General features: G+C 36.7%; 2 protein-coding genes and 1 pseudogene across 4 annotated transcripts; 1 reads left to right on the forward strand and 2 right to left on the reverse strand.

The window, feature by feature from the left end:
• Positions 1 to 323: 323 nt before the first annotated feature.
• Positions 324 to 5,164, reverse strand: LOC125583522 (probable WRKY transcription factor 10). 3 transcript variants are annotated; one of them, XM_048750561.1, is made up of 5 exons: positions 3,309 to 5,164; positions 3,057 to 3,181; positions 2,126 to 2,973; positions 1,867 to 2,022; positions 324 to 1,782 (listed from the first exon to the last, which is right to left on the reverse strand). In XM_048750561.1, exons 3-5 carry the CDS (start codon positions 2,263 to 2,265, stop codon positions 1,356 to 1,358), a joined length of 723 nt encoding a protein of 240 aa, XP_048606518.1. In that variant the 5' UTR covers positions 2,266 to 2,973; positions 3,057 to 3,181; positions 3,309 to 5,164; the 3' UTR covers positions 324 to 1,355. The 3 variants fall into 3 exon arrangements, with proteins under 3 accessions (XP_048606518.1, XP_048606519.1, XP_048606521.1); XM_048750562.1 differs by having other exon boundaries at positions 3,057 to 5,164; XM_048750564.1 differs by lacking the exons at positions 324 to 1,782; positions 1,867 to 2,022 and having other exon boundaries at positions 2,660 to 2,973.
• A 1,244-nt stretch (positions 5,165 to 6,408) lies between these two features.
• Positions 6,409 to 8,761, forward strand: LOC106428569 (annotated as a pseudogene).
• Positions 8,762 to 15,009: 6,248 nt separating this feature from the next.
• On the reverse strand, positions 15,010 to 16,717 carry LOC106428598 (probable WRKY transcription factor 10). Its single transcript, XM_048750220.1, has 5 exons — positions 16,355 to 16,717; positions 16,062 to 16,200; positions 15,767 to 15,978; positions 15,500 to 15,585; positions 15,010 to 15,415 (listed from the first exon to the last, which is right to left on the reverse strand). The coding sequence occupies exons 1-5, from the start codon at positions 16,715 to 16,717 to the stop codon at positions 15,010 to 15,012; spliced, it is 1,206 nt and encodes a 401-aa protein (XP_048606177.1).
• Between the last annotated feature and the right edge of the window lie 6,590 nt (positions 16,718 to 23,307).

The raw sequence follows: 23,307 nt of genomic DNA on the forward strand, positions 1-23,307 counted from the left end.
ACAATCCTAATCATAGCTCTAGGCGATCAATCAAATACTCAAGTTTCAAATCAAAATTAAAAACCGATTTTCCAAAATTAGGGTTTTAGGGGATTTTGAAAACTTTGATCTTTGATCAAGGGGATTTGATTTGAGATTCAAAAACCTTTAAGGTTATGATTTTAATTGATCAATGGATCAATCTCGTTCTTAGGTTTAGATCGAACTTATAGTGCTTCGATTTACTCATAGGGGATTGATATATTTAACCTATGGCTTTTAGTTTTAGAGATTATCTTTTAGGGTTTCAATCTTTACAAAACAACCAGGTTCGATTCATGTTCTCAGAATTAGAATTACCTTTGCTTTGCAGATTGTAGAAACCGGACCTCCAAAATGAACGGATGAACCTCGGACGCGAGCTGCGACGCGGACGCGAGCTGCGACGCGGACGCGAGCTGTCTTCTTCCTATCGGGTCTCGAGTCGAGACGGACGCTTGCAGTCGGGGTCGGGAGACGAGGCTGAGACGGACGCATCTTCTTCTTATCGAGTTCGCGAGCTGGTTGATTGGGAATTCAAGCTGGCTGTGATGCGAACTGGACTAGCTCTGTTGTGAACAGGAAGCTGCGAATGTCTAGGATCAGGAACGCTTAAAGGCTTTAGCTGATCAGGTGTTTGCAAGCTGGAACGCAAGCAAGAACAATTTAGGGTTCTTCGGGATTAGGGTTCCAAAAGACCAAGACGGCGCCGAGTATTGTTTCTGCTAGTGTGGGCGCGTCTGAGATCGGATCGACAAACGGTTTGCGCTGATGGATTCGTCTCGTCAAGAGATTCAATTTGATATGTGGCTCGTCATCTGGTTCCTCAGGGTTTGAGAGATAGATCGATTTTAAGTTGCGCCTGATTTAGGCTTTATGTGTGACAGATTTTAGGTTAGGTTTTGTTTCAGGGTTTTGGAGTCTATCGTGCTGATAACGTGTTGTAAATAGAGTGTTTAGAGACTGAATATTTCTGTGTTATTATTAATGATCAAGAGGTTCCTTTATATAAGGATTACAAGATGAAGATAAATGGAAAGTATCCAAAACCTAAACTCATTAGGATTAGGAAAACTAGTAATACATAATAATGGAAAAATTACATATAGTAGGAAAATGAAAGGGTTTCCTTTTCTCCAAGCTTTGTGGCCACTTTTCTCTCTCCTGAAGTCGGCTCTCTCTCTTTTCTCTAGGCTTCGGCCATCTATCCATCTTCTAAGTATTGGGCCGATCTCGGTCCGGGCCTGGTTAATGGCAATCCACTCCATGATTTATAACATTTACGTCTTTCTTTTTATCTTTTTTTTCATGTTTCCCCATCTAAAGGTTGATACCAATTACGAAATAGTCGCTCCCTTATCTCCTTGAATACCCTCTGCACCGTCGGGTATCACAAGATCAATCTTCGGTTCATCATTCCGGTTCATAACACCATGATTCCTGTTAGCCGGTAAACTTGGCAGCTTAGAGAGTCCATCCATATAGTTTTGCATCATATCCATTTGTGGGGCCAAGGGAGACGGCAAAAGCTGAGAGGTCGAAACGCAAGAAGGCAACATACCTAACCCAAGGGTTTGCATGCTAGGATCTTGAGACATTGACGAACCGGATTGATTCTTTGTACTGGATTTGCTTATGCATTCAGGTGGTGGAACGTGCTCATGTATCCCGTCGTATGTAGCCACCACTAACTTCACATTGTCTACGCTTTTCTCTACAAGTTTCTTCACCTCACACCCAGTGTATGTGCATCTGTAGTCACTCCTGCGATTACCATTTACACCAAAATAAATATATAATATTTTACCAAAATGCCTGAGTAATTTTGAAGTGAAAGAAATATATAACCTTGGATTTGCATTTCCTGTGACAACTTTTTGACCATATTTTCTCCAGCGAAAACCATCGTCAGGATAGTCTTCTACGCTTTCAACCTGAATTATGACACTTTGGGTCTTGTTTTTTGGTCTTGTGACTCCAATAATGTTTGATACCATATTTTCCCTGCGAGAAATTATGTAATTCAGGTTAATTTTATTATTAAACATATCAATTATGAATTTAATTAAGATATAAAGTATTATTATTGTATATATATATTGATTACTCAGTGTTGACTTGGGACTTTCTCTTTCGGGTTGGAGGTTCTACAACAACGTTGTGATCTTCGACTTTGTCTTCCTCTTGGTTGTATTCTCTCTCCTTGTCATTATCTTTGCTACCACTTTCAAGAGAGATGGGGTTCATAACATCAGCTTCAGCAACGACCAGTGCTGTGCTCAGGGTTTTCGGGGCCTAAGGCAATATCTATTAACGTAATTTTATTTCAAATTTTCATATAAAATGTCATCTTATTAACCTATAGAAAATATGTATTTGTTAAAAATATAATTGTTATAGAATATATAATATATTGGAAATATATAATATTATTATTCGACATTAAAAACTATTAATGAAAGTGATAAAAAAATTGTATAATTATAAATCAATTCGGAAAATATAATAATGTAAATAAGTTAAGAAATATATATTTGGTGACATCTATATGAACAACCATAACCAAGAAAACAAAAACAAAACCAAACAAAAACAAAAATTAGGATAATGAGTAAGTTCATAATGCATAAAACAAGTAAAATCTGAAACGGAAACATTTTACTCTAAACAGATTTGTACAAATTATTATCAATATAATGTAAGTAATTGACCAAATTATGAAGTTAAATGCACTCTGCTTTGATTAGTAAACCAAGTAAAAATTAAAAATGGGTCCCTAAAATTCCTGATGCTACATGGGGGCCTAAGGCAGCCGCCTCTTTTGTTATATGTAAAGCACGGCTCTGGCAACAACTTCAGAATCAAAAGAACGGACTAAAGGAGCATCAATGGGATCAGCTTTAGATTCATGAAATGTGATATAAACAGAATTTTCCGTTGGAATATCATCAGAGCCTGTTTTACATGTAAAAAACAACAATATTAATATTCAGAAAATCTAAACTGAAGCAAACTCGAGACACTAGAAACTCTATTACCTCCTTGAGGAGGCAGATGAATGAGGAAGATTGTTGTTGGATATAATCATCATTGCATGGACGTCACCAGAACTTTCCACCGTCTCAGGAGGCGCGTCATTAGGGAGTGGACACGGAGGGATAATCTGGAAACATAAATTACACAAAGGCAAAAACAGTTAGGTTTATCATATATTAATATTATTTTTGGAGACAATAATATATATCATGTAAGAGATCAATCTTTGACTTATTAAAGACATTGTTACTTACCTGTGAAGAAGAGTTAGACAACATATTTGGAGATTGCAAAAATGGAGAGAGACTGAATCCTGGAGAAATTACGAGGATAGGAGAAGAAACAAGAATCGGGTTACTGAAAAGATTAGCAGATGGACTGACCCTCCCTATCTCGAGCGGTGGAATATCAAATCCTAGTTTTGCAGCCATTCTGTCGCGGAGACCACCAGATCTTTGTTCAGACTGAGGATCAGGCGATATGTTGGTTTGGGGGAAGGTCTCGCTGATCGAATTTAGACCATTATCGTTTTGATCCAGCATTGCTAATGCGTCTCTTATTCTAGGACTGGTCAGCGGAGAAAAATTATCCATAAAGTTTCCATCACAATCACTCATTTTTGTTGGGGAGAAAACCTTGAAATATCAACAAAAACCACACAAAAACAAAAATATCGTTGAAAACAGAATAACTATTTAGAATACAAGCAATATAATGTAAAGCAGTAAAGGTGATATAATTTGGGAGATTTTAAATAATAGGCATAGTAATGAATAATTTATTTTATAGATGTAAAGGAAAAACCCGTTTTCTTCAAAGGAAACTAGGTAATGTGTGTGTTGCATAGAAGGGAGGTGGTCTTCTTATAGTAAAACTCAACCATTTCATTTTGGTAACAATTTTATGTGGTCAAACTTTCGTAATCCAAATTTCAGCTATTCCTAAAGAAGTTTTAATTACCTTTTACTTCTTTTTTGGTTTTTATGAAAAAAGGTGTATACTTTAGTCTGGTTTTATATATAAAAAAAAAGCTAATGATATTATTCAAAATTGTGATTTTCTTTTCCCGTATTGTATTTATTCCAAAAAATATAGTTTGTGGTTAAAAATTATTAAGTTCAGCCAATTATTTGTAACTGATTATTTTAAGATTATAACGATGTTTATAATATTTTAGGCATGGTTTTATTTGAGTTTATACTATCAACGTCTTGAAACAAAAATGTCCATCTAGAAACCCACTTGACACCCTAATATCTTGGTAAATGTTATTTTGTTGTCTAGTAGGGATGATTGTGACGTCTGCTTTGATAATATGGAAAGCTTTGATGTGTGCCACTGGAAGTGAATCCCTTGTTGTGGTCGCTCTCTCGGAAATCATGGAACCTGGGTTTAAGTGGGTAATTGAAATCATTGTAATGTCTCACATTTGTAGCATCTTTGATCGCTCACTTGTAATCTATTTTGAGGTTCAGCATCATTCTGTGTACTCATAGTGAATATGATACCTAGTAGGGGGATATTTTGAGGTTCAGCATCATTTTGTTTTGCTTACTTTTGCATGAACCTTTCACCTCATTTGTATTTTGGTTCATGCTTCTCTTGTCAGGGTCGTGATATTCCAATGGTCCCTCGTGTCATTAAGGTAGCTTTTTGTCTAGATCTCCTCATTATCATCTCCCGGTGCTTAGATTGTAGCACCTAGATGATTCTTATTCTTTGGGGTTCATTACATTACAGGTTCACAAAAGGGAAAATACTGGAGAAATCGATATTTTGACCAAAGGTTCTGGTTTTATTGATTTGAAAGAGTGTGAGTTGTTTATCATATTGTTATCATTCAAAGCCCATTCACATTTTCATTTCTATTGTTTACGGGTGACAATAACCTTGACGATGATAGAATTCTTTATGCTAAAGGTCAGCTTTGGCTTCATCGACATCATATAATGGGTCGTGCTGTCGGGTAATTAATTTACTTTAACCACATATTTGTATAGTGTTTAAACCAAAATCTGTAGTTACTCACTCATAGATAGTTTTATATTTTTTTCTGCTTCAGCTTATTGCCTTATGTTGGATGGGTGACTATAATCATGACAGAAAAGCCTATCATCAAGGTTAATACATTCTCTGTTCTCACTCTATGATCCAATCCATGATGAATACTCTATAATATTTTTTTCATCTTCTCTTGTTCCTCTTAAGGTATATTCTTATAGGTGCATTGGGTTAACTCGTTATATCGTCCAAAGATTGATTAGTCTTTTTGGAAAGGAATGGACTCTGCATGCAAGACGTTTGGTTTATCATCCTCTGGTCTTTGTTGTTTCAATGAAAAAAATAACATAAAATAAAAGACGTCATTGTGTGGTCTAGACCAATTTAAAATAGTACAATCAGGGTGCTAAGTTTTAATCATGGAGATTACCTTAAAATCGAGTTTGGCTTCTTATGAAAAGGCTTGTTGGAAAAAAAAAAAACTAAAACCAAATCGAAGCTCGACAATCTGAAACAGAACCATATTTTTATGAATTATGATGTCTGAGAACCTTAGATGACCAAATATAGGCATGTACAATTTGTAACTGAATTTGAAATCTGAAATAAATCCAAACTGAAAACCATATTTGTATTTGATATGAAAACATATCAGAATAGATTATGTATGATAGATTATTAACCAAATTGAAATGATTCAAAAAATATTATCTAAAATGTAACAAATCGGAAATAGTATTGACAAAATCATATTCAAACATATATAAAACTCAAATGTACCATAAGATGCCTGAAAACTCAAATAACTTGATCCTAACCAATAAACCCAGACTACAAATTGATTATGAGTTTTATTCATTCAACCAGAATAAATAAAAATTTGTAAACAGAAAACCCAAAATAGTAATGAAACAAATTGCACAAAGGGGTTAATCTGAATAATTATAATTTCAGGGGTTGGTATTAACTAATTAAATCAGTATTAGGTAATTAGTTAATTTATTACTGAATCCAAAATCTGAATTATACTCGAACTGAAAACCATATTTCTATTTGATCAAATCTGAAAATATAATAATAGACTATGTTCTAGATTACTAACCAAACCGAAATGAATTTGGATTCAAAATAATATTTATACTGAGTTACAAAATGTCCCAATTCCAAAATGATATTAACCAAACCATACTTAAAATATAGAAAAATCAAAAATGTATCATAAAAAGCTGAACCCGAAAACTCAAATAGTTCGATCCATACCCAAACTCCCAAAACTAAACAAATTGATTCTAAGACTTATCTTTCAAACAGAATAAATCAAAATCTGTAAACATAAAAACAAAAAAATAGTAAGAAACAAGTTGCACAAATGGGATAATCTGAATAAATATGATTTTATGGGTAGGTATTAACCAACTAAAATCAATATTAGTTAATTTGTAATTGAATCTGAATTCTGAATTAAACTCAAACTGAAAATCATATTTCTATCTGATTCAATCTGAAAAATATATCAAAATAGAATATCTCCTAGATTAATTTACCAAACCGGAATGAACTTGGATTCAAAATAATCTTTATATTGAATTGTAAAATGTACCAAATCCAAAATGGTATTAACCAAATCATACCTAAACATATATAAAACGTATAGGAGGTTGAACCTGAAAAATCAAACAATTCGATCCGAACCCAGATGACCATAGCTAACCAAACTGATTCCAAGATTTATCCAATCAAAGTGAATAAATCAAAATTTTGTAAACAGAGAACCCAATAATACTAATGAAACAAACTGCACAAAATGGGTTAATCTGAACAAATATAATTTCAGGGGTAGATATTGACTAATTAAGCTAATATCAGGCACCTATGTGAGAATAAAATTTCCTTTAACTTCTCTCCTTTATGAATCAAACAACAGTTGACAATTGAAACAATTACACATCAAAAGCCCTTCTCTCTCGCATCAAACCTCTCCTCGCCAATCCTCTACAATCACATTCACCGATCAATCCTAAGCTCAAGAAACAAGTGAACGACAACGTTAAAGTCCTCAAAACCCAGCAAAACTGGTCTAAACTTGATGAAGAACTCCGCCTCGTCGACAGGGCCGGCTTAACATTGTTATGGGCCATAGGGCAAAAATAATTTTTTTACCTTCTAAAATTTATATTCAGATAATGTTTAAAATATTTTTAAAATTTAATAGTAATATTTTGTATATTTTATGATGAAAATAAAATTATATGCATATCAAATATTTTTGGGCCCTTTTCAATTTTATTTATTATATTTGTAAATTTTTTATATAAAAATATAGACTTTTTTGAAAAATTGAACTCCTTAACTATTAATATACGGGGGACACATGGCCAGGTCGCACCGCTTGTCCTCCTCCTCAGCCGGCCCTGCTCGTCGACATGTCTCCCTTCGTCTTCGACCGAATCCAAGACGTCGAAACCGGGGTCAAGCTCTTCGATTGGCTATGGAATCAGAGAAAAGACCAGTTCTTTTCAAATGAGTCCGCTTGTTCTTCCTTCCTAAAGATCTTAGCGAGACACAGAATCATCGACGAGATGTTCAAATGTTACTCATGAAGTGTTAAGCCACGTTCTTCACGCGTATGCTGAATGAGGGGCTTTGGATAAATCCGTGGAGGTTTATAATTCTGTAGTTGAATCGTAAAGTTATGTGCCTGATGTGATTGCTTGCAACTCGTTGCTGGGTTTGTTTGTGAAAGACTTGGAGATGCACGGAAGGTGTATGACGAAATGCGTGAGAGAGACTTGTATACCGCTTTAAAGGGGTGTATGCCGACTTTGGAAACTTTTGAGAGAATGATTAATGGGTTTTGTAAGAAAGGGGATTTTGAGGGGGAGCGATCGGCTTTTAAGGGAAGCGAAAGAAATGGGTTTGATAGTTGGTGTAAGGTTTTTGAACAATACTATGGATGCTTAGTATAGGTATGATTTGAAGGTTGAAGTAGTTGAGAGTATATAATGGATTGTTGCTAATGGTTGCAAGCCTGATATAGCAACATATCAGGAAAACTGGAAGTTGCTGTTGGGGTTTTGGATGAAGCAGGAAAGAAAGGTTGCTTCTAAGTTGCTTCTGCAGATGGCTGAGAAAGATTGCAAACCAGATACAGTTACTTATGGAATTTTTTATCCATGGTCTTGTTGCTTCAGGTCATATGAATGATGAAGTTAGGATGAAAGGTAAAATGATAGTTGCCATCTACAGTATGTTGATGAGTGGATTGTGTGAAGGTTGTATCTACGGATATGTAAAGCAACAAGATATGGATACCGCCATGAAGATTTGAAGAGACATGAGTAAGAGACTGTTTACGTGGTGAGTTACTCATCCCTTGTTAATGGATTTTCTTGCCAAGGGGATTTCAAGAGAGCTGAAGAGACTTTCAGGGAGATGCAATCTTGTGGTCATGTGCCTAACGTTGTAACCTACACCACACTCATAAGAAGTTTTGCTAAAGGTGGTAGTACCCTTGGTAATAGAGCGGAAGTAACGTTAGTAACCGATAATGCGAAGGTAACGTTGAATTCTGAAAATGCCCATTAACTAAGCCTTCTTAAAGTCTGTTGAATTCTCAAAGAATGCCCAGAAGCTAAGGATCAAGAGTTGTTTAAAACAAAGCTCTAAGTTTTTATAAATCAATAATCAAAAAGTGTATCTCTCACAAACCTAAGAGATCACATTATATAGTTATTAGAATTCCTAAAACCGACAGAATAAAGGAAACCAAATCATTCTTGGAAAAGGAATGCAAAGCTTAACTAAAAAGCCAATAAGGAAATAAGAAAACCAAAACCTAAGGGGAATACGATGTACGCTACATCAGGTCCCCTCCCATACGAGCGATTCATCCACGAATCCAAAAAGGATGTGATCATCAGGTTCGTATTTGAAAAGGTGCTTAAAGTTGAAGACGTCGGCTGTATGGACGTGGGGAGGTAAAGCTAGGCGATAGGCGTTCGCATTAATTCTTTCGACAACCTCCACTGGACCAATTTTCTGAGCTTTCAACTTGTTGTACTGACCAACAGGAAACCGTTCTTTAGTTAACACAGCCCACACTTGGTCACCCACTTGAAAATTCACTTCGCGGCGATGCTTATCTGCGGCTCTTTTATACTTAATAGTAGTGCCCTAAAGATTATCCTGGGCGCGAGCGTGCACCACCGCAAGCTCGTCAATAAGATCCACCGCCCGACCATGAAACTCGCCTGGTTGAGGCAATGTTGACAAAGCCAAAGGCCCGCGAGGGACGATCCCATAGACGAGTTTAAAAGGACTGAAGCCCAATGACCTGTTGTGTGCCTGGTTGTGGGCAAACTCAGCTTGACAAAGTAAAGAATCCCAAGACCTGAGGTTATCACCCACCAGACACCGCAACATGTTACCCAAAGAGCGATTGACAACTTCAGTTTGACCATCAGTTTGAGGATGGTACGCAGAGCTCATATCCAAACTTGTTTTAAAAAGCTTCCAAAGCGACCTCCAAAAATGACTAATGAACCGCGAATCGCGATCAGAAACTATGAACTGCGGCAGACCATGCAACCTATAGACTTCTCGAAAGAACAATAGAGCAACTTGAACCGCATCCGTCGTCTTTCGACATTAAATGAAGTGAACCATCTTGGAGAAACGATCAATGACGACAAAGATTGAATCGTTCCCACGTTGAGTCCGCCGCAAACCAAGAACAAAGTCCATGCTGATGTCGCTCCACAGCTGCGTCGGTATTGGCAGAGGTAAGTACAAACCAGCGTTGGAGGCATGTCCCTTTTCGCGCTGATAAGTCGTACAACGTGACACAAATCTTTCCACGTCGCGTCTCAATGTCGGCCAAAAATAGGAATCGGTAACAAGCTTCAGAGTTCGATCTCAACCAACATGTCCCTCGTTATGCAATTCCTGGATAATCTGTAATCATAAACTGCACGTCGGGACGCAGACGCGATTGTCTTTGAAGATGAACCCATCCACAAAAGAGAAATCTGATCGAACCCCATGAGTCAGATCCATCCAGACCGATGAGAAGTACAGGTCTGTTGGGTACAAATCCGCAAAGCACTCGAACCCTAAAACGGAAATGCGTAACGTGGAGACCAAGGCGTGACGTCGGCTTAAGGCATCAGCAACTTTATTAAGTTTACCAGATTGGTGCTTGATAACAAACGTAAATTGATGCAAATAAGCAGTCCACGAAGCATGGCGAGAAGAAATTTTATCCTGCGACCCTAAATACTTTAAGGCCACATGATCCGTGAATAAGATAAACTCTTTATGCGCCAGATAGTGTCGCCAATGCTTGATGGCTTGAACAATTGCATAGAATTCGACGTCGTACGTGCTGTAGTGTCCGCGAGCTCCCGCCACCTTTTCGCTGTAAAACGCCACAGGTCGTCCATGCTGACTGAGTACTGCTCCGATGCCTAATTTTGATGCATCGCAGTGTAGTTCAAAAGGAGAATCAAAATCGGGCTGCACTAAAATAGGAGCTGTAGTAAGCTTAACTTTAATGGTGGAGAATGCCATCGACGCCTCCACGGTCCAAGTAAATGACTCGCCCTTCATACAATTTGTGATTGGGGCCATTATAGCACTGAAATTGTGTATAAAACGCCGATAAAAAGACGCGGGGCCTTGGAAGTTTCGTACTTCGGAAATCGTGGTCGGTGTAGGCCATGATGCGACGGCTTCTACCTTCTGCGGATCCAACCTTAAGCCCGTAGATGACACGACATAACCCAAAAACAAGACTTCAGATACTCCAAATTCACACTTGTGTTTAGCAATGTATAACTGCTCTTTGCACAAGGCCAGTAGTACATCACGCAAGTGACCCAGATGTGCGTCAAGTGTGGTGCTAAAGATAAGGATATCATCAAAATAGACGACAACAAATCGTCCAATAAAGGGGCGGAGGGCCTGATTCATGACACGCATAAACGTGCTGGGTGCGTTAGAAAGCCCAAACGGCATGACTAACCACTCGAACAGACCTTCTCGAGTTTTGAATGCTGTTTTCCACTCATCTCCCGGTCGAATTCGAATCTGATGGTAATCGCTTTTCAGGTCTAGTTTGGTGAAGATAGTCGCCTTGCCGATTTGATCTAAAAGATCATCTAGTCTCGGTATTGGGAACCTATATCGGGTTGTTATTTTGTTGATAGCCCGACTGTCAACACACATGCGCCAAGACCGATCTTTCTTTGGTATTAATAAAGCTGGGACTGCGCACGGACTCAGACTTTGCCGGACGTAACCTTTGAGAAGAAGTTCTTCCACTTGGCGCCGAAGTTGTTCGTGTTCCTCAGGACTCATACGATAATGTGTGCGGTTAGGTAGAACCGTGTTGGGCACAAGATCAATATGATGCTGGATGTCTCGTAACGGTGGTAAACCATCCGGTAGGTCTTCCGGAAACAAATCATCAAACTCCTTTAGAATAGGCGAGAAAGCAGGTGGCCACGGTTGTTGCTGAGTTGGTGACGGAGGAACTGCAACTAACGCAAATATCGAGCGGGAATCACGTAGTTCAAGTTCAAATTGTGATCGAGAGATGATCAACAAATGTTTATGTGGTGGCGGCTGTTGGCTGTTGCTTGGGCTTGCAAGATCTGTTTCTGGTGTTGGTAGAAGCGTAATCTTGCGACCCTCAAACATAAAAGAGTTTGTATTTGTTTTGCCATTGTGTATTACCTCTCTGTCGTATTGCCATGGCCGCCCGAGTAAGATATGTGAGACATCCATAGGGGCGATATCACAATATAAATTGTCCTTATAGAAGGAATTGATAGAGAGAGTGAGCAACGTTCGCTGAGAAACGTAGACTTCTGCACCTGTTTGCATCCAAAGCGATCGGTAAGGATGGGGGTGAGCTTCTACTGTGAGCGCGAGCTTTCGAACAGCTTCTTCAGATACTACGTTTGCTGAACATCCCGAATCGATCACAAAGCGACAAACCTTTCCCTTGACCGTACATGTTGAGGAAAATAGGGACAGTTGCGGCGTACATTAGAAAAGTTCTGGTATCGCCATGAACTTGTTCTTCATCGACCTCCTCGCATTGAAATTCGTCATCATCATAAATTGGGTCGCCGATGAAATCCTGGTTGGTAGCTATCAGTCCACGGCGACTCTTATTAGGACATGCCGTCTGTATATGGCCCCGCTCACCACAGGTGAAGCAACGGAGTGCGTTAGGACGCGAAGGTTGAGTTTCGGCTGCTGCTGTGATAGTGTTTGTCGGGTGTGTGGTTTGGTTCTGGCCTGTTGAGTTTGTCGTAGCTGTGGTGGACTTGGAGTCATCAGCGATTGCTGTGTTGCATGAATGATTGTTCCCCGGCCACTGGTTAGCTCCTAAGCGTGTCTGTTGTTCGACTAGCAAAGCTCTTTGACGTGCCTCCGCGATGGAACTTGGATCAAACTGTTGTAGCATATCTGAAGTTGAGAACGGAGACCTGCGATAAATCGAGCCACAAGCTGGTCCTCAGAATCATGAATATCCACACGCGTCAGCATCTGGTAGAATTCATTATCATAATCTTCAACGGAGTGCGATCCTTGTCGAATGTTGTGAAACTTCTGGAATAGGAGACGCTCAAAGTTGTATGGAATGAAAGTTTTTCGTATTTGCTTTTTCAATTTGTCCCATGACTGAATCTTCTCCTTCCCACGCCGAGTCCATGTTAATTTAACCTGATTCTACCAAGAGGCGGCGTGGCTGCGGAATCGCGTCGTTACATAGGAAACTTGTTTGTTTGCTGGAACCTCCTTGAACTCTAGGAATTCGTCAGCCGCAACGAACCAATCAAGTAAGTCTTCCAGTTGTGAGCCACCATGATACTTCGGGATATCTAGTTTGATACCCGTTAACCATCGTGGATTTTCGTCGTTGTGGTATTGATGTTGTCGATGCTGGGGTTGATGACGGTGCTGGTTGTTGTCGCCGAAGGGATTGGCTTGGACGTCGTCATCATCGCTTTCTTCAAAGATGGGGTTGTTATTATGGCATTGGCGTGGAGCTACAGGGGCGTTGTCTGCTGCGTTTGCAGCATTTGCAGCGAGGGCGGCCTGAACTCCAGCTTGAACTCCGGTCTGAATAGTTTCAGCCATTGTCCGTCTCATATTGTCTTGGAAATTCTCCTGAAAGTCTTCCAGGAACTGCTGCATCTGTGTCCATTCGTTTGGACGAGGAGCCATTGAAACCAAAGATCGATAATCACGAGTAGAATCGTAATTAAAAAGGTCTCTGATACCAACTAATAGAGCGGAAGTAACGTTAGTAACCGATAATGCGAAGGCAACATTGAATTCTGAGAATGCCCGTTAACTAAGCCTTCTTAAAGTTTGTTGAATTCTCAAAGAATGCCCAGAAGCTAAGGATCAAGAGTTGTTTAAAACAAAGCTCTAAGTTTTTATAAATCAATAATCAAAAAGTGTATCTCTCACAAACCTAAGAGATCACATTATATAGTTATTACAATTCCTAAAACCGACAGAATAAAGAAAACCAAATCATTCTTGGAAAAGGAATGTAAAGCTTAACTAAAAAGGTAATAAGGAAATAAGAAAACCAAAACCTAAGGGGAATACGATGTACGCTACATCACTTGGGAAAGGGGCTCTTGAGGTTTTGTTTGTCTACTGTTTTTCTGTGTATTGCCACAAGAAATTTGGTTGAAAACTTATAGTGGTTTACTAACTCCTAGAACCAATATATCAAATCTCATAATGTAAAATCATTGCCCCAAATTCAACTTTTGGTGGTTTTGTTATCTAGAGTATCAAAGCTATCAGTGCAGATTTCTTCCATTCTATCCATTTGACCTTCTAGGTAAAATTTTGAACTCCTTGACTTGTTGATCCAAACGCACATAAATTCAACACATAATGGTACGGACATAATCTTATACACCAATCACAAACATAACTAAACAAGAAACTGCAGGTGGAGGACAAGAAAATTTAGCGTACATTTTGGTGGAACAACCGACATTGTTAACTTTCACAGAGAGAAAAGTTGTACCTCATGGAGCTTTGGCCAAATGCATAGTCTTTAATTGTTGGGTATCACTGTATCAGCCAATTTCTACATCTGAATCCACCCACATAAATTTTGATTTACCTGAACCAAAGGCAAAGGTTATAATCAATGCTCTTTTTCATATAAAAAGTTGGACTTTAAACTACGTATTACATAAACTAATGTCACTAGCAAGTCTTTGAAATTGAGACTTTGAAAGTAGCAGTTTCATTATCAAGGAACGAACTTGAATAGCATAACTTGAGACAGAAGAATCCAGAGAAAATATTAGTCTAACACAATAAAGAAACTCCTGAAATTTACTCAAACAAATGCTGGAGAGATATAATTAAACACTTGTCTGTATTTATACTCACTTGTACACTTCTCATTATTTAATAAGAACTACCGCTTAAAGTTTGTTATACTCTTAATCCAACATTCTCATGAGAAACTTGGCTCCAAAAAGCTATTATAATTGTAAGGATAAAAGTGATACTCACTTAAAAAAGAGGATGAGCGTGAGCGTAAACAATCTGTTTGGACTATAGTCACGGTTTAGTTTTTCTTCTGTATAACTGGATGTCGGTTTGATTTATATAGTTCATATCTCATATAGTTTATTATCTGGATTAACCATCTCTAAGACTGTAACTATTGGAAAATAAATAGGTTAACTCAAGAGTAATATGCATTTTTTTTTTGTTACTGGAGAGTAATATGCATTAAAAACCATAATGAAAGAGTACGTACAAGATTTTGTATATCTTTCTTCATCATTGTTTATAAATATAAGATAAGGATATAATAATTAAAAAGGGTTTACATCTTTCTTTTGTATCTTATGGTTAATGTTTGCCCATCTAAAGGTTGATACCAAAGTTACGAAATAGTCAATCCCTTATCGCCTTGTATACCTCTGTACCGTCGGATATCACACGATCAGTCATCGTTTCATCATCCCGGTTCACAGAACCATGATTCTGGTTAACCGGCAAACTTGGCAGCTTAGAGAGTCCATCCATATAGTATTGCATCATATCCATTTGTGGGGCCAAGGGAGAGGGCAAAAGCTGAGAGGTCGAAACGGAAGAAGGCAACATACCTAACCCAAGGGTAGGATCTTGAGAAATTGACGAACCAGATTGATTCTTTGCACTGGATTTTCTTATGCGTTCAGGTGGTGGAACGTGCTCATGTATCCCGTCGTATGTAGCCACCACTAACTTCACATTATCTACGTTTTTCTCTACAAGTTTCTTCACCTCACACCCAGTGTATGTGCATCTGTAGTAACTCCTGCGATTACCATTTACACCAAAATAAATATATAATATTTTGCCAAAATGCCTGAGTAATTTTGAAGTGAAAGAAATATATAACCTTGGATTTGCATTTCCTGTGACAACTTTTTGACCATATTTTCTCCAGCGAAAGCCATCGTCAGGATGGTCTTCTTCGCTTTCAACCTGAATTATGACACATTGGGTCTTGTTTAGTCTTGTGACTCCAATAATATTTGATACCATATTTTCCCTGCGAGGTAATTTTGTAATTCAGGTCAATTTTATTATTAAACATATCAATTTTAAATTTAAATGAATATATAAAGTATTATTATTATGTATATATTGATTACTTAATGTTGACTTGGGACTTTCTCTTTCGAGATGGAGGTTCTACAACAACGTTGTGATCTTCGACTTTGTCTTCCTCTTGGTTGTATTCTCTGTCCTTGTTATCATCTTTGCTACCACTTTCAAGGGAGATGGGGTTCATAACATCAGCTACAGCAACAATTTCAGAATCAAAAGAAGGGACTAAAGGAGCACCAGAATTTCCCGTTGGAATATCATCAGAGCCTGTTTTACATGTAGAAAACAACAATATTAATATTCGGAAAATCGAAACTGAAACAAACTCGAGACACTAGAAACTCTATTACCTCCTTGAGGAGGCAGATCAACTTCGATCGGCTGATGAGGAAGATTGTTGTTGGATATAATCATCGTTGCGTGGGCGTCACCAGAACTTTCCACCGTCTTAGGAGGCGCGTCATTAGGGATTGGACACGGAGGGACAATCTAAAAAAGTAAATTACACAAAGACAATAAACAGTTAGGTTAATCATATATTAATATTCTGTGACAAAAAAAAAATCATATATTAATATTATTTTTGGAGACAGTAATATATATCAGGTGTGAGAGATCAATCTTAGACTTATTTGTTACTTACCTGTGAAGAAGAGTTAGACAACATATTTGGAGATTGCAAAAATGGAGAGAGACTGAATCCTGGAGAAATTACGAGGATAGGAGAAGGAACAAGAATCGGGTTACTGAAAAGATTAGCAGATGGACTGACCCTCCCTATCTCGAGCGGTGGAATATCAAATCCTAGTTTTGCAGCCATTCTGTCGCGGAGACCACCAGATCTTTGTTCAGACTGAGGATCAGGCGATACGTTGGTTTGAGGGAACGTCTCGCTGATCGGATATAGACCATTTTCGTTTTGATCCAGCATTGCTAATGCCTCTCTTATTCTAGGACTGGACAGTGCAGAAAAATCATCCATAAAATTTCCATCACAATCACTCATTTTTGTTGGGGAGAAAACCTTGAAATATCAACAAAAACCACACAAAAACAAAGAGATCGTTGAAAACAGAATAACTATTTGGAATACAAGCAATGTAATATAAAGGAGTAAAGGTGTTATAATTTGGGAGATTTTAAATAATTGGCATAGTAATGAATAATTTATTTATAGATGTAAATGAAAAACCTTTTTCTTCAAAGGAAACTAGGTAATGTGCGTGTTTCATAGAAGTGAGGTGGTCTTCTTATAGTAAAAATCAACCATTTCATTTTAGTAACAATTTTATGTGGTCAAACTTTCGTAATTCAAATTTTTGTTATTCCTAAAGAAGTTTTAATAATTACCTTTTACTTCTTTTTGTTTTTTTTATGAAAAAGGTGTATACTTCACGCCGGTTTTATCAAAAAAAAAAAACAAACAAATGCTAAACATTATTCAAAATTGTGACTTTCTTTTCCCATATTTTATTTATACCAAAAGAAATAAAAATAGTTTGTGGTTAAAAATAATTAAGTTCAGTCAACTAATTTGTAATTTATTATTTTAAGATTATAATGATGTTTAAAATATTTTTTAAGAACATGATTAATTTTCATCTGTTTTATAATAAAATTTATATATACATGTTTATCGTAATTTATTTAATTTTGGTTTTTAAAATGTTGTACAATAAAACTAGAAGATGTTATTGATATAGCAAATTAAACTAGGTAGTATATCACCGCGATTTACATTTTTGATTAATCGTTTCAAAGTCTTCATTTTAAATTTAGATAGACTTTAACTAGCTAGTTTTAATTCATCACACGCTTTTTATAATAAAGAGTAATCATTAATATAACATATTTATCCTATAATATATATCACCATAATTTTATATTTATTAATATTTTTAATATCAGAATTAGATATATTTTACAAAATTTAAAATCATCAAAATATTATTATTTTTTCAAAAGAATATCGACATTAATGTGAAAAAGTTAAACTATACATTAATATATTAGTATGAAGTTTTGTCGAATGTCTTTTCTGTTTTGTAATCAGAATTTAAAGCTTCTACAAGCTTTTAAAGCTTTTTTTTTTTTATTCCGTGTAGTCTAAGTAATATCACAGGTTATTACCATTCTAAAAGATTTTAATTAAAACTATGTTATTTGTACATTTTAATAATTATTTTAATTGTGTTTCTTTTTAGTTTATTATCAATAATTTAAAAACTGTACTAAACCCAACTATCTCTAATATTATTTATTAAAAGTTAGTAATTATTATTGACGTAGGTTTTTATTGACTGGTCGAGACCGAGGTACTCTCTCTGTAGAACTGGCTTGTACTTGGTTTCATACTCTTTGTGGAACTAGCTCGTCATGAGTTGTGAATCACTAAAAGCGCTTATTTTGCGGGCTCAGATGCTCAGGGCGAGTTGGAGTCCGGCAGTGAGGGAGTCGCACGATTTTTCTGTAGGAATACGAGTTGGATTCCGATCCCGGAAGCTCCATCGACGTGGACTTTTCGTTTGTCGGATCGGTTTTTGAGATCGCTAATCGCAGGGACTGATACGATGGTGAAGTCGGCCAACACATGCGCTTTAGTGCTTGCATGGGGTTGGTACCTGATGTCGTATTCGCTCTATCTGAAGGCCCACTTAGCCAATCTCCCATATTGAATTGGACTGTGCAGTACCGTTCATAGGGTTGAAAAATTATGACCAAAATTGAGTAAGATTGAAAGTATGGTCCATCCGACCAAAATCTAACTCATTACGACAAAAAGGAAAAATCAGGGAAGTTAGTTAATTTACAATCTAGTGAGTCGGATTTTAATTGATGAATGGAAGAATTAAACGTGGTTAACTTCTCAGCCGTCCACGTCACTTTTTAGATTGTTGAAATTAAACTCGTGATGTTAACTACATAACATCATTAAGTTGAGGGATGTTACCATGCATAACATATACTTAAAGTAGGTAGATATACATTAGTTTAGTCTATATGATTAGCCATATGGTTGTCAATACTTCATGTATCTAGCAATCATTTTTGTTTTTTATTATAAGGAACATGCCATGATTTAATACTAATTAAAGTGTATCTTCAGTTAAGATGAAGGATTTAAAACCATTAATTAATGCAGTTCATGGTGATATACCATCTAGTTTAAATTGTGATATTGATATATCTTCTAGCTAGTTTTATTATACAACATTTTTAAAACCAATGATTAAATAATTTATAATAAACACATATTTATAAATTTTATTATAAAGCAGATATAAACTTAATCATGTTCTAAAACATATTTTAAACATTGTTATAATCTTAAAATAATCAAATACTAATTAACAAGGTGTTTTGCCCACACATACGGACATAAACGTCTTAAGAATACTTATTAATTTTTGTTTTATTGGAAAAATAATAGTATATATTAATGAAGTTGATTATTTTTAACCAGAAAATATTTTGATTTCTCTTGGTATAAATAAAATACGGGAAAAAACAAACAATTTTTTCATAATATAGTTAGTTTTTGGTATGCCTTAGATTTTGAACCAAAACAAACTTCCCAAACCAAACCAAAATTTTGGTTAGGTCGTCCAGAAGTTTGGTTCGATATTGTAGGTTTTCTAAAAAACTTCGGTTTTATTTTAGTTTAGTTCGACAATCGGTTACTTTGGTTTTCTTTTTAAAAGAATTATAACTATACTAACTCTTTTTGAATAACTAACCCAATTTATATGAAATTTTAACAGAATTAAACCGATATGTAACTGTAATAAAACATTTTGGTAGGCTTTTTAAAACCGAACTAACGGAATATTGTACAAACCTCTATTTCTGGATAATTCGGTAATATGTATGTTGAACCGAACTAACCCTAAAATGAACTACCGAACTGAATATTCAGAATTAACCAAACCCGCATGCTTAGATTTCGGTATTTTTTTGATAAAACCGGACTGAAGTACCTTTCATAAAAACTGAAAAAGATGTAAATGTTAATTAAAACCTCTTAAGAAATTGCTGACACTTGGATGACCAAAGTTTGACCACATGAAATTGTTACCATTTAGGAAAGTTTGACCACATAAAACTATTACCAAAACGAAATGGTTGATGTTTACTATAAGAAGGCCACCTCCCTTCTATTCATCACACACATCACCTAGTTTCGTTTGAAGAAAACGGTTTCTCCTTTACATCTATAAATAAATTATTCATTACTTTATTTAAAATCTCTCAAATTATATAACCTTTACATTACATTATTTTAATTCCAAATAGTTATGCGGTTTTTGTTAATATTTCAAGGTTTTCTCCCCAACGAAAATGAGTGATTATAATCAAAACGACAATGGTATAAAACCGATCAGCGAGACCTCGTCTGGAACCAGCTTAACAACTCCTCAGTCTGAACGAAGATCTGGTGGTTTCGTTGAAAGAGTGTCTGCAAGGATAGGAAGAGATATTCCACCGCTTAATATGGAAGGCATCAGCCGATTTGCTAATTCTTTCGGGAACCAGAATCTTGTTCATTTTCCTATTAGCGTAACATCTCCAGGATTCAGTAGTCTCTCTCCATCTTTGCAATCTCCAAATATGTTCACTAACTCTTCTTCACAGGTAAGTAACAATGTGTTTAATAAGTTTAATATTGATCTCTACACGTTATATATATTAATATATGATAAACTAAATGTTTATTGTCTTTGCGTAACTTATGTTTCAAGATTATCCCTCCGAGTCCAATCCCGAATGACGCGACTCAGTAAATGGTGGAAAGTTCAGGTGGCGCCCATGCAACGATGATGATATCCAACAACAATCTTCCTCATCAGCCGTTGGACATTGATCTGCCTCCTCAAGGATGTAATAGATTTCTAGTGTCTCGAATTTGCTTTCAGTTTTGATTCTCCGCATAATAATATTGTTGTTTTTTACAGGTAAAAAAGGCACTGCTGATATTCCAACGGAAGAGTCTGTTGATATCACATCTCATGAATCTAACGCTGATCCCATTGGTGCTCCTTTACTCCCTTCTTTTGATTCTGAAGTTGTTGCTGAAAAGGATTCTACGAACCTCAGCTCCCTTAAAAGTGGTAGCGAAGACGATGACAAGGACAAATAATACAACCAAGAGGAAGAAAAAGGCAAAGATCACAACATTGTTGTAGAATAATAATAATAATAATAATTATAATAATAATAATAATAAATTTAACATCTTAATTTAATTGCATAATTGATATATTGAATAATAAGTTTGACCTGAATTAAATGATGTACAAAATCTTGTACTTATCCCCGTCATAATGATTCTAATTTTGTATAGATTTTGAATTCTTGGTTTAGAATAATTATCAAATATAAAATGTTCGATAAATATAAGAAATTTAGACCTGAGAAATGAGGAGAGAGTTACTCAAGAGGACGAACATCGAACCTAACTGCAACCTCTGGGTAGCTGGCTCTTCAAAGTATCCTCCCAAACATATCCTAAGCTCTCTCCCACACCAATTTATCCACTTTGATCTTCGTCTTTTCTCTCATCTCCTTACAAACTTCTTCGGTACATGTTGCGAACACAACCTTCGATCGATTCTGTGCATTAGGTGGTGGAAATCCAGCTTTCACCGTATATAAAATAAATGAATAACTTGTGTTACAAATAAACCATATAAATACTCGATTTCTTGTATGGAAAATAACTAATTTAGAACACTTACCAAGATCAACTTTCTCCCAAACATCATCAAGAAACAAAATGAATCGTGTCTTAATATCTCAAAGATCTTTGCAGCTTTCTGTCCACATCCTATCTGAAAACCCAGTCTTCTCCCTAGTTGCTCAGATCTAGAAGAGTAAGTACACTACAAGAAAACACATACTTAGCGAGGAAATTTAACGAGGAAAAACAATCCTCGTAAATTTACGTCAATTTTACGAGGAACTTACGTGGAAAACTAAAGTCATCGTTATTTCCTCGTAACGTAACGACAAAAGTGTTTCGTCGTAAAGTGGATGTAATTTAACGAGTATTTTACGAGGAAAAACAATTTCCTCGTAAATACGACGTAAACTTTGCTTGTTATTTACGAGGAAATAGTTTACGTGTATTTAGCGAGGAAATTTTGAATCCACCAAGTTAGCTTCCTTCCATACCCTCGGATGAGAGATTCAGGTATAAATTGGTTAGCAGTGATCAAAGTTACACCTCGAGGACGAATCATCAGTGGAGAAGAACCACCATTGCAAGAAGAACAGATAAATGAAGTCGAGGAACCTGAACAAGAAATTGATGACATCCTTCTCATTGATCTGCATAATCACGAGTACGAAGATCTTACCGATGATGCCACAAACGAAGCTGTTGAAGACGAGTTTAATGAAAATGATGATGTTTCTAGTGATGACGAGAATGTCGATGTATCTGATTGATGTATTTGTTTTATGAATAAGATGAGGGAGTTTGTTTTATGGATAAGATAACGTGGGGTTTGTTTTATGAATAAGGTAATGTGGGAGTTTGTTTTATGAATAAGCAAATGTGGGAATTGTGGTTTGGAATAGAAATAAAGATGGGGTTTGGAATATATGAAGTAGAAAATAAGGAATATGGGGTTTGGGGTTTGGGGTTTCGGATTCTAGAGATTTAAACATAACACTCGTTAATTCCACGTAAGCCAACGAGGAAATAACGACGAAATATTAAAATAAAGAATGCATGCTCGTTAATTCCACGTAAGCACAAATCGTCGTAAAGACCACGTATAAGAAATCGTCGTAAATTCCACGTAGGCAGAAATCGTCGTAAAGACCACGTATAAGAAATCGTCGTAAATTCCACGTAGGCAGAAATCGTCGTAAATACCTCGTAAGCCAACGAGGAAATAACGACAAAATTTAAAAATAAAGATGGATTTTGGAATATATGAAAATAAGGAATATGGAGTTTGGGGTTTGGAATATGGGGTTTGGGGTTTCGGGTTTCGGGTTTGGGGTTTAGAGGTTTCGGGGTTTGAGGTTTGGGGTTTGGGGTTTCAGGTTTGGGGTTTGGGGTTTGGGGTTTGGAGGTTTCAGGGTTTGAGGTTTGGTGTTTGGGGTTTCAGGTTTGGGGTTTGGGGTTTGGGGTTTGGAGGTCTCGGATTTTAGGGATTTAAACATAATACTCGTTCATTCCACGTAAGCACAAATCGTCGTAAAGACCACGTATAAGAAATCGTCGTAAATTCCACGTAGGCAGAAATCGTCGTAAAGACCACGTATAAGAAATCGTCGTAAATTCCACGTAGGCAGAAATCGTCGTAAATACCTCGTAAGCCAACGAGGAAATAACGACGAAATTTAAAAATAAAGATGGAGTTTGGAATATATGAAAATAAGGAATATGGAGTTTGGGGTTTGGAATATGGGGTTTGGGGTTTGGGGTTTCGGGTTTCGGGTTTAGAGGTTTCGGGGTTTGAGGTTTGGGGTTTGGGGTTTCAGGTTTGGGGTTTGGGGTTTGGGGTTTGGGGTTTCGAGGTTTCGGGGTTTGAGGTTTGGGGTTTGGGGTTTCAGGTTTGGGGTTTGGGGTTTGGGGTTTGGAGG

Source organism: Brassica napus, chromosome C3 (assembly GCF_020379485.1).
Source record: "Brassica napus cultivar Da-Ae chromosome C3, Da-Ae, whole genome shotgun sequence".
In the NCBI taxonomy this organism is placed as follows: Eukaryota; Viridiplantae; Streptophyta; class Magnoliopsida; order Brassicales; family Brassicaceae; genus Brassica; species Brassica napus.